This window comes from Parus major, chromosome 2 (genome assembly GCF_001522545.3).
Source record: "Parus major isolate Abel chromosome 2, Parus_major1.1, whole genome shotgun sequence".
In the NCBI taxonomy this organism is placed as follows: domain Eukaryota; kingdom Metazoa; phylum Chordata; class Aves; order Passeriformes; family Paridae; genus Parus; species Parus major.
Window position 1 is genome coordinate 16,527,580 of NC_031769.1, and position 12,612 is coordinate 16,540,191.

The 12,612-nt window shown below is 37.6% G+C and overlaps 1 protein-coding gene across 1 annotated transcript in view; it reads right to left on the minus strand.

The window, feature by feature from the left end:
• GPR158 (G protein-coupled receptor 158) overlaps window positions 1-12,612 on the minus strand; it is a 185,074-nt gene that overhangs the window by 6,126 nt on the left and 166,336 nt on the right. The window contains exons 8-10 of the mRNA XM_015620039.1: window positions 6,423-6,561; window positions 2,343-2,448; window positions 304-450 (exon numbers count right to left, since the gene is read on the minus strand). Of these exons, the coding sequence (XP_015475525.1) occupies window positions 304-450; window positions 2,343-2,448; window positions 6,423-6,561 (392 nt within the window). The remainder of the gene's footprint in view (window positions 1-303; window positions 451-2,342; window positions 2,449-6,422; window positions 6,562-12,612) is intronic.

A 12,612-nucleotide genomic window follows, 5' to 3' on the forward strand; every position in this document is an offset into this window, starting at 1 on the left:
AAGCTGTTTGCACTTCAAGATAATTCAAAAAATCTGTAAACAGAGTAACATCTCTTGCTGAGGATGATTCCTCCTCCTTGGCCACCACTATGACTTTTACTACAACTAGTAATGCAGCATCTTTTCACACTCGTAAATACTTCCCACGACAGTTTACACGACCTGATACCACAATCATAAAAGATCTAAGCTGGAATTTTCCAGCTGGTATCTGCAGACAGAAACAAATGCATGCAAGTTGGAGTTTTCTTGTAGGAAAGAGTGTTCTTGAAAACGAATGCTATTTAAATGAGTTATATGTACCCGAATATCTTCAGGATCCAAACTGTGTTCACTCCATGCTGAGTTGATACTGCTGTTCAGATAGGATCCCGACCGACCCATATCAAGCTCATCTTCATAAGCTTCTGTAGCTATATCATCTCTTGGGTTATTGCTTGAATGTGAAAACTGCAATAAGTATTCACAAAGAGTATGTTGCCATGAGTGCAGAAGTTTACTTCAACATCAGTGCAAGAGCTTACAACAGTTTTTTTTATGGTACAACATCCCTTCCATAGATTTGATGTGATTGTCAAACTCAAAACATTACTGTAAACTTCACGGGCTTAAGTAGTGTCCTATGGAGTCTCAGTATTGTATGGAAGAAACTCTTATTAATGATGGCTGAACTTGTTAAATCTTAGAGATTTGCATAAGGAAAAAAAAAATCCTACATATTTTGATACTTGCTTGAACCTCTTTAAATGGCATTTCAATTAAGCTGGCATGAAAATAGACTTTCAGACATTATTTCCAATTAGGCTGCTAAAACAGTAAGACACTATTTTATACCACTTACATCTTAACAATCCTGCAGAAAGCAGTTCTCCTAATTTAGATCCTAATCCTGAAAAGGGAGACATAAGGTGGAAAAAATAAAGAAAGAAACTAGTGAAAAAGTAGACTACTTTTTTATTCTATGTTTTACCAAATCCTTGAAACAGGAGTTGGAGTGAGGTTGTCATTATTGCTTTGTTCATATTGAATCACTCATGTGAAGTTACTATTGTCCACATAGTCATTTGTGCTCAGGACTTCATGAATAGAACTAAACCTTGTGAATCTTAATTCTCTGAATTCTTTGGTGTGTTGGAAGAAAAGTCTGTGTAATGTAACACAGATAATAAGCTAAAAATGAAAATGCTGATCAGTAGTTATGAGTCAGCTTCAGAAAGGTCAATAAATTTTCTAGGCTAGTTTAGAAAGACACCTCTGAAGATATATAATAAAGTACATGAATACACAATAGAAAGGATAAGATTATTGCTGAAGACCAGAAAAGTAATTTAAAATAAAACAAGGTTATGCAGTGTTAAGGCTTCACAAATGAGTCCCTTGTCACGACTGTTCAATGTACATATATTTGACAGTCATCAGCAAATTCTGTTTTGACACACAGGAAAGAGGCAGGAATAGCAGCTTCATTAACCTGAAAATTCTATCAAACTGAACTTCTTAATGCTCTTTCTTCATATGTAGCTTTCACCTTTACTGCTATTTGGACTCTCGAGCTTTTGATTAATATGATTAGTCATTTCAAAACCCATTAGAAAATCATTCCTTTTACTGGGGTACTGTCCTAAGAAGGAAGTTCAACTCCATTCCTGGGGACTGTGGTTAGGGACAGGAGGAGCCACCTGCAGATCTCCTGCCCCCGCTGAGACAACGCTGGGGCTTCACTCCAGTGGTGCCCCCACGGGACGTGTCCCATCTGCAGCTCAGGGGTTTCTCTGCTCTTCCCTGACTCCTTCCATCACACACCTGTCTTGGGACCCAGCACTGCTCCTGGCTCCCTGCCATGGCCATGTCTCCTCCCAGTGGGCAGCATCTGTCTGTCCCAGGCTCTGCCTTGAAAAGGGTTCTCCTTTTTCTGCCTGTACTGCAGATTTTAACCAAATCCCTACCTCCCTATCTCACAGCTAGTCCAGCCTCCTGATTCCAGTGTTTCTATGACCTTGCCTAAATTCTTTGTCTGATCTCAGCTAACTCTGGCAGCAGCATGGTCACACAAATACCTAAAAGAAAGCACAATTAGGTAGGATTCTTTCCTTCTTGTATTAATCACATCAACATTTTAAGTACTTTAAACTCCTGGAATTTTGAAAGCTGAAAGAAAGAAAATTTGAAAATGTATATTTTTTAAAAATAAAAACAATACAGCTTTCAAGGCAAAATAGCCAAATTCTACATCCTCCCTTTCTATCAGTTTCTGTAGATTTACACAGAATTGCTTCTGTGTAAATGGCAACATTTATCTTCCTCAGCCACGGCAAGAGAGAAGAGACTGCAGACTCAAATACCTTAGGGATCAGAAGTAGCCCAACGGTGACTGTCACAGTCAAATGTGTGTGTGCAAAGAACAGCATCAGCATCCAGTCAGACTGAAGTCTTGAAGCAAGAATGAATCTGAAAATAGAATTCAGGGTTGCAATTCACTGTATTTCTCCAGTGCATTATGTTTAATATCTTTAGTATTCCTTAGGTTTCTTTTCACTGAATGACCAAACACAACTGGTTTTGTTTTGTACTCCTTTCATATGGACTAAAAATTACATCCACACTCTTTCCCTATATGCTAAAATTTCAAAACGACTTTGAAAAACACCCAAGCAACAAACCAAAACATAAAAGGAAACAACACACCTTAAATGATACTGTTTATTCCATCTTTCTCACTCTATTGAGCCGTCTTTTTGCTTTGTGTACACTGTCAGAGTTTCTTTGGCCTGAGTTATGGCAGCTTACGTGCATTAAGGAGCTGAAGGGATGGTTTTAGGTTAAGCACATGTACTATGATGAATTGCAGTGCACTTTATAAACACAGGATGTCCACAGATCACAGCTACCGAGTACAGCTGATAAGCCATCCAAGGGAGAACTGAACTGAAATGCATTTTAGCAGGGAGAAGAGAAATGGTCATTACTGCAGGACCACCCAGCTCACTGCTGTGGGGTCCAGGAGCCTGTGAGTGCTTGGAAATGAGGAGCTGAACTTCTCAAACAAAACATTTCCTTTCTAAAGGACTGGTGGAACAAGTGGAGCAGTTAAAGCTGAAGCATGCGTGGCTTGTCTGCTTTAGTGAGCCCCCAAAGACAGAGCAGTAAGCAGTGCAATGGATCAACAGATGTACTGCTGGCTTGCAATTTCCAGGTTTACAAAAATCATTCAGATAGAAATGACATTTGCTACTTATCCAAGTTCACAGATGCACATTTTGAAGAAGCTTTTGTTAAGAGAAATAGTCTGGCATGAAACACTGGCTTACATGCTGCAATAATACAGTTATAATTACTTGTTTAATACTTTGTAAATGCAATGTTTTATGAATACAACAAAATATTTAAATTAATTAATTCCTAGAGAGATGTTGCTTTGGGGTGTGAGGGAATATGAGGAGGCTCAGGCCTGAGATTTAGCAAACTGAACACAACTGAATTGATGAAGATGACAACAGAAACTGATGGATGTAACAAATAACAGAGCAAAAAATGAACAGAAGTTACAGACAGTGCTGTAAAGGATGGCAGGATTTCATGGATGGTTAATAGGGAGTAATTGGAAAGATGGCCAAACTTCACAGGTAATTGAAGGACCTTTGAGGAAGCAGAACTTGCAAGGTCAGTGGCACTGATGTAACTATATCAGTAACAGCAGATAAGCTTGTGATTGCCTAGCTAATGGCATCACAAATGCCAAATTGAGTACAGATGTAGCAAAACTGTGACCAATAGGAAAAAAATAATGAGAGTGGCTTGTTTATTTGGGAGAAGACAGGACTGGGACAGACAGGGGATAAGGTATGTGGGGGAAAAACAAGCATGGAAAGAAGCGGGGGATAAAATGGCTAGCGACATGTAAGCAAGTTGTCACTGAGCTCTGTACCTGATGTATTTCCCATCTTCTCATTAAATCCTTCTTATGTGTGACACCACTGTCTCCATGGTGCATGTGTGATGAGCAAAACTCAGGCAGCAGGTGGGTGACCGTCCCTGGGAAGACCCAAAGTGTCAGCCCAGGCCCAGCTGCAGAGGAGGAACAGGACCAGGCTGTGTGTGTTGGACCTGCAGTCACACACCCCTGTGGCCAGCCAGGTGCTGTGTGACTGTGGATTTGTTCAACCTGCAGTGCAACCAACAGCAGCCAGATCCATCAGACAGATGGGAGAAAGCACCCACATCCTGATGGCCACTGGATTTGGTTAACCCTTAACAGATCCAATCCTCAGATTTGGTGAAGGCTTTTTTCCTTGCTTTATGCTCAAGACCTTGACTGATTAAGGTATCATGCCATACCGTGCCTCTGAATGCAACATCACATTTGTAGTAGCCATTCAGCCCTAGCAAAGATAGGATTTCTATCTGAATGAGATTTTTTCCATATAAATTTTGGGTTTCTCAGTAATATAAGATAAAGAGCAATGCAGGAATTTAACAGTATGCTGATCTGAAGATAATCCATAATCCTCTGTTTCTGAAATGGGAATACTTTCAAAGGAAAACAAAATGCAAACAGTTCAAGGTTTTATTTAGTTCTCTCATCAATCTTCTATGAGCTTTGGGAGTTTTCAAACTGGATGGCTGTCTTGTAGATGTCCTTCAAGGCTCCAGCACTTTCAACTTCATGACAATTCAGGTATGTCATATAAATCTAAATTTTACATTTCTGCCCTTTCAGTTGCATCCAGAACTTGGCAAGGAAGATGGAAGCAAAATGAAAAAAAATTAAAAAAAAAAAAAAAAAAGGTAAGGAAATGGATTAAGAGTTGTGCATGCAGAAATGGACATAATCTCAGGAGGGATTGTATACATTTTTTTCAATCTTATCTATAAACACTACACACTATTTCTTCAACAAACCAGCATACATCAGACAGATGGGAAAGAATCAATACAAAATGAACATTAAAAAAAAAAAGAAGGAAGAATAGGATCAGCAGACCTTAGGCTACAGGCAGTGGATTGTCAATAAGACAAACTGAAAGACTGAATCCCTTTGTGTCTCCTTCGTAAGGCATTTATTAAGATGCCCCATATCCCTCTTTTCCCCTCTCTTTCATCCAGGGTTACTTGCTTCCTGTTCTATTGTCAGATGAAACTTGCAGCCCAACAGATAGCTCTGAACTGTGTCTTCTAACACGGCTCAATACACAGTTTAGGAATATAAATTAATGGGGGGAAAAGTGACTGAGAAGCCGTCATATTGGTTACAATAAACTCAAAATATTGTACGTGAATTTTACATCTAACCGGAATTAAAAGAAGAATCATTCCATCAAATAAGGATTTTAAAAAATAACTTTGCAGATGTTTGTGCTAGGGAGTATAGATTTTTAGTGTATGTGGGTGTAGAGATAGTGTAGGAGAAGGGGAGGGAAAAAGAATGGCATGCTTGAAAAATGCAGTGAATTGTATAACAACGATAAGAGAAAAGAGCACAAGGAAGGAACAGAGATGAAGGGTTTGCTTTGCTGATGTTTACTCGGAAGAAACCACAAAAGCAAAAATCAAGGAGACAAGGAGAAATGTTAGTGCCAAGACAGACCAAGGAACAGAAAAGAGTAATTAAAGACTGTCAATGAAGCCATGTAAAATAAAATTTAAAACAAAAAAGAAAAAAATCTTAGTAAATAAAATCTGTTAGGAGGCAAAAGAAGGTGTAAGAATGTCAGAACAAACTCTTAAGAGAGTTTTTACAGGATGAGATGAAGCTCATGTTACCTTGCTCTTTTGCATTTTCTATTTGCATTTTCAATTCATTTTTACAGGGTACTTTGTAGAAAAGCTGGATTTAGTAGAATTTCATGTAGCTCTAGTAAAGAACCTTATTTATTTATTACTACCCAAATAATTTACAAGTATGAAATGTAGAGCTCATTATAGATTTTAGAAGAAATATGAGTCTTATATTACTGATAAAGCATCATATGCAGAACAATTTTTTTATGGCAACAAATAAAACACCATGCTTCATGCCCAAACCAGTACAATAACCTTAACATATAGCTGCAGCTCATCAATCTGTGACACAACAGCAAAAGTTCATACAAACCAACATTCTTACCTGTTGTTTTTCTAGGGATACAAAACAGTGAGCAGTATGTAGATGACTGAAGACAGACAGTATTTTTGCTATACCTAATTTATCATATATACTGAACTTTGATCCAAGAAAATATCACATAACTATAGAAGAAAACCCTAATTATAAAATTTCAAATTTTTGAATCCCATGGGAACAGTTTTTGGTAAGCACTTAATTTGCAGAAACAAATATTTATAAGACCTTCCATTATGCATCCTATCCCATTCACCCACTCTAAGTTGCACCATATGAAACCTGAAAGATAAATGGTTAATTACTAGATCTACAGATCACTTGCCTAATTGTATGGAATATAGCAGAGATAATGAGCTCATTGTGAACTGCAACTGCCATATAACGTGGCTCATGAAATGCTGATGGGACTGTCCGCACTGCATAGCAGAGATAAACACCCCACAAGAGGAATAAAAATTCAGCTGTGAGAAGAACAAAAAGAAATAATTTGAAATTAGTTTTATAGATGGAAGGAAATTTGAAGCACTACAGTATCTTCTGTATGTGTGAGTATCTATGCAAAGACAATACACATGTATATAAGTACACACACAGGCATTCAAACTCTTTTGGATATTATCACTGTATATGATATATTTGGTTTTAATTTTACACATCTTTTTCCAGATCAGGAACCTTTGCATTCATGGTATCTCAGTTTTTCAATTGACAAACTTTGAGACAATGCCTAAAAATGTCTTGTTTGTTTTTATAATAAGTACTACAGAAGTCTGACATCACTTCAAATATTTTTAATTGTAGCTATGGTTCTTTTTAGAGAAGCAGATACAGTGCTACTACCAGACTATATGCTTTTTAAGACAACACTTTCATTTCAAAGGTTTATAACTTAGATAAAACAACATATTTTATGTTTAAAAAATTCTTCTGTTCATGATAGTTAATTTTGCTGGTACCCATAATATGATGAGTCACTTCTGAGAGTCTAATGCACTTAAAACAAATTATATGTTTCTGTTAGGCGAAAAATGAGTAAAGGAAGAAAGGTGTCTGAATCAGCCTAAAATATTCAGTTAGAGCTAGCTCATCTGCACCCAGCAGTATGCTGACTTCAGCTTCCAGTGGACAGCCTGATGAGATATCATTTTGATCTTGATATGAATGAAGTGATTTCCTAACCATCTTGAAAAACTCACAGGAAAAAACCCCTACAGCTCTGTCATGTAGTTATGAATAGAGCTGGTGCCAGTCCATCTTGCCTTGCAGTCTGGGTTGACAGTGCCTGGAAGTGTTTGAGTGTCACTCAGCAATGTGCAGTTCCACGTTAGATCCCTGCAATGCCAGCACTGCTCCAGACCAGCTTCACAAACTGTGATCCCATTGTTACTCATACACTTTTGTCTTGTTGAATTCTTGCAATAAAAACTATAATTAAATGCAGTATAATAGAAAATTAATTATTTTTCAGACTTATTTTTGCCAATGTTTTTTCTATACTGTAACTAAAGCTGGTGATCAGTGACATCACCCTTTGGAAGTGATCAGCAAATAATTACAGGTCTGGTTTCAGTGATGACACAAATGCTTGTAAGCCCCACCAGACTGAAATATAATGTCAGCACTGAGTTCACTGAAATGGGAGCACCTGTTCTCATTAGAACAGATCCTCCAGTTCCTCCACTTCTAGTAGTCCATGAATGCTGTAACTTACCTATAATATATTGTTATACCATTTTGAGACTCTAATTTTGCTATTAATTCCAGCTAAAATCAGTAAGAGACAGGTCTGGATAAAATGAATTCAGTTACATCGATCTCTCTATACTATGACAAGAGTTCAGTTTTAACTCTTTGCACATTTCTTAATGAAAAATGTATGTCCTATCTCCAGCATCATAACTTTTATTAGAACACATCCTTTACAGACCCAACAGCCTTACCAGTTACATAAACCCAAACATCTGAAGGAACATAATCTATCCAAATGGCTGGTTTTGTGTTCTTCCTCACCAAATCCTAACAATAATAAACATTTTGTCTTTTGACTAAGTAATAGTAGGATTTGAGGCCTTAGTGTCAAAATGAAAAAAAAATCTTGGTATGAGTCTTCTGAGACTGTGTATCCCAGCCTGGTCTTGAGCTCAACAAAAGCACACATGCAAGTATGTTTTTCTCAAATTCCTCACAAACTTGGGAAAACTGGCCGCTACTTCCATTTAATTTCTAGAAAATTAGCTATGTTATAAATGAAATCTATCATTTTAGTTTCTTAAAAACTCCTGCACAGAATGGCTTACCAAGCCATCTTGATCCAGAAATCTTTCCTGAGCAACTGGAATACAAATTTTGCTTCAATGAAATAAGAATAAAGGTGTTTTACAAATCTCCGCGGTTTGGGTTTTTTTCTTTAGGTAGTTGCCTAACATATGCAGAATCATGGCACTGAAATGTATTGCTCTTTAAATGACTCTAATTTACTGCTTTAATTGCTCCATAATGATTTAGTAGAAATTGAAAAGCAGAAAATTGTTAGAATTAGGCTGCTAAAGCCAGATCACTATATCTTACTGTCCTGTCTTCTGTGGAAATCCTTCATACTAACACTGTTCAGCAGGGCTCCTCTAACATGCCAGACAATGCCTATTTCCTCACATTTTGCCTTTCATCCAAACTTCTCCTGCTCCCCAACATGAGCAGCAGAACTGAATAGATGAGCTAATTGTGAAATAACAGGCACACTCCACAAAACCACCTATGGTCTGTTCCTCCTCTTTCTCAGCTGTAGTGAGAAGAGCCCCAAGTTTCTTTCTGACTGAAAAGATCAGTTACAAGTGCTAACAGAGGCTGACAGTTTGAAAAGGTTTGGCTTTCAATGAAATTAAAATACTCATGGAAAATTTCATATGCTGAAAGTATTCTTATTTGAACTAAAGAGCAAGGGCCAAATTTTGCTTACTTTTAGAAGAAAAAATAAAATTGCAGTAATTTTGAATTAGTGGGGTTTGGTGTTTGTTTTTTGTTTTTTTTTTATATAGAGCAAATAAAAATGGAAAAAACATACTTCCATTAAAAAAAAAACCAAAACAAACCCTCACAATCCAAACATTTCAATTAGCTGGGCTAAGTAGGAAAGCAGGTTGCATCTGATCTCCAAATCTGATTAATTCTGAAAAATTCAGTTTTCAGTTTCACATTCATACTTACAAGGAGTTCTTAAGACAAGAAGCAATTTCAAAGTATTAATGTACTGAAGCATAACAGTAGTTTGTACCATTCAGTGCATAATGCCTTTAGAAAAGCTTTACATTTAGAGCAGAGTTGGCATTGCTGTCTGCAGATAATAATTACTGTGACATCTGGTATGGAACACAAATACGGAAGAGCTCTTAAAACATAAGGTAAAATAACAGAGTTCCTTTACTTGCTAAGTCCAACATTACAATAATTTCATCAGCAATGACAAAACAAAGCAGAATGATAGAAAACTAATTTATTATCTAAACCACTAATTAAACAGCCTAAATGTAACGTGTAAAAGCTGTGTTTGGGGGGAAAGTCAGGTTCCTATAATTACCTACAGATTGTTAGTGCAATTTGCAACAAAAATCTGAAGGTGTTATGAATCTGAAGTTGCCATGTTTCCTACATGGCCTTTGTACTTTCTCAGTATAAAGTAAGGTAACATATTAATGTATTTATTATTCCAATGAATAAAAAATATATAAATAACAATAGATGGATGGACGGACGGACGGATGGATAGATAGATAGATAGACAGATAGATAGATAATTGAGTACATCTGTCCACCACGCAGCAAGGTTCCAATGTACAATTCATCTGTTGTTTATGGGACACTAGTGACTGTTTTGCACAAAATATTTTTAATTGTAAAATTCTGTGAAATGTGATATGAAATTTCTATTTGGCTTGCTGAGTAATTTTCCAGTAAAAGTCTGGTGTAGAAAAGTGACTTTCTGACCACTAAAGGAATATCTTAGCATACTGCATACCTGTCAAAGAGCAAACTCAAAGCTCAAAACACAGGATCCTATGATTTAGCACAAGGCTTATAAATTTTCACATATTGAGCACAAAACCAAAAAAACCTTCCTTTTCCCCTTTTGAAAAAATTCTGGAATTTCCTAGGAGAGAGAGCAGACAGTTGTTCTCTGGACAGAAAATACAGAGTCAAAACAATAAAACATAATACAGTTCTGAAAAAAACCTTGCAGTAGTTATTCTGTAATAGTCCAAAACAGGCATTCAGATTTGGGAGAAAATCTCTGATAGATAAGAGGTTAAGAAAAGGCACAGTTGCTTCAAAGGCATATATGGATGCAGATATGAATGGAAAGTAGGAGATGAAAATGTAAAGTGACCTCAATATGTCATGTGCACAAATGAATTAGTCTTTAAATATCTCTCTTCTTAGTCACTACCTACTTCTTATCCACAGAACCTTTTATCTGGTCTTTGTATTATCTGATCAACCTCCTTAGTACATTCATTGGTGTTTAAAAATCAGGATTTGTCCTTGTCTTCATGATGCTATTTATGTCTTTAGAAAATGAAGCAATTTGGAGCACTTAGCTTGATCATCCAATACAGTGGGCCAGACATGCCTGATGCCACTGGCCTGTTACAACAAAGTGTGTGCCATGTCTGCTCACTTGAAATAATTTTAGGCCACTGCTCATACTCTGCATCTTCTGATAACAAAGGACAATGATATATGTCCACAGTCTGTGGTATGTATCTGCTTTACAAAAAAGGATGGACTGAGCGTTCTTATTTCTGACCTAATCAAACTTTCTCAAAAGATCTGGGTTAATATATTTTCTAGGTTTTGCTAAACATTCAGTGGTTTGTGTTGCTGGAGCAGAAGGAAATCCCCACGTGAATCCATCGCTGCTTTCACTCCTGCTATGCAGATGTCTGCACTTCACCTAATCAAGGCTGCCTAATGACGAAAGCTCTGCAATTTGCTGCAAATGACATTTGGATGTCTACTGAATGACAGGAAAGACTGCAAGAGGGAAAAGTGGTCTAGCACACATGCACAACTGACTTCTAACTCTGCTTGTGCCTCAGGCTCCTATGAATATTTAAAAAAAAAACCCATTTGAGTCCCCATTCAATCCAAACTTTGCAGAGGTGATAATTTTTTACAGAAGTGGGAGCATTTTTCTTGCAATTTGGGTGCCAAATATGCATTTTTGCTGCAATTTGCAGCAAAAATAAGCATGCAGGGACTGTATTTGTAACCAGTGAGACCATACAAGTGTTGCAAATGTATTTGACTAAGCTCTGTACCTGAACGGAAGGCATTGCAACATGAATAACCATATTAAATGGACCATATAACCCTAATCTCACTGTGCCTCAGTTCTGCCTGTGTAAAATAGGGATAATGCCACCCTGTCATTGCAGGACAACAGTGGAAATAAATTCACCCATATTTCTGAAGAGCTTAAGTCCTAAACTCTGGGTTTTCTTCCTGACATGGTCAGGAGAGAAAAGTAAATTATTTCAGACTGTCCTGTTTGCTTCTCAGCTCTCCTACCCTGGCAGAAATGCCTTTCTCTTCATTCTCTTCTTCATGTCAGCCCCTTAGTGAAGATGGCTGTGGGCTCCCTGGGGCCAGGACACCTATTCCTGGGCTCACTGGCACTCTGCTGTCCAGAAGCTACTTGCAAAAAGAAGACATCCCTGAAAGATTAAAGCCCATTTTTATGGCTTTTTATGAAGCTTTATGTCTGACTGCACTTACTTGTTTAAAAAGCACCACCACAGGCCAAAACCAGGCCACTGCTCCCCAGGGATGGTGACATAAAAAAAGCTGTGACTTGCCTAAGTTCAATTGGTATTCTGAACTCTACACTGTTGGTAAAATAGTACTGTTCCAACAATTATGCCATTTTCCCCCAGGTTTTAAGTTCTAATTACTGATTACCACTCTACTTACATCCATAACACACTACGACAACCCATCTATTTCTCCACCACACTTCACTACATTTTAAATCCTGTTTACTGAAATAAAGTGAGCTATGGCTTTGGAAGCGCAGCTCTTCCATCCGTTCATTCACTCAGGGTGCCAGCTGGAGCTGAGCATGCACCATTTTAAAACTGGAAAAAAACTGTGTCCTCGATTGCTCCTGTGTTGCCAGCCAACGCAATCTCTTTCTGCATCGCTGTGTCCAATCTCCCACCTGGAGAGTTGCACCATGTCATAGGAGCAGCTTTTTTCTTCAACTGAAAGGATTTTCATATATTTCAATGAACTGTGATTACAAGTCTTTAGTCTTGAGTTATTCCTAGCAAATTATAAATTACCAGAGGTTTATCTGTCTCTCCCACCATATCTCAGCATCATTTTAATTAGCTATGCACAGCAATAAAGAGAGCTATTTGTGATGCAAGAATTGATGGTGGCAGATTCAGACTTTTTTTCCTCACAGAACTTCCACGGTCTGTGGCTGTGAAGGCTGTGAAAGAAGAGTGGGGTCC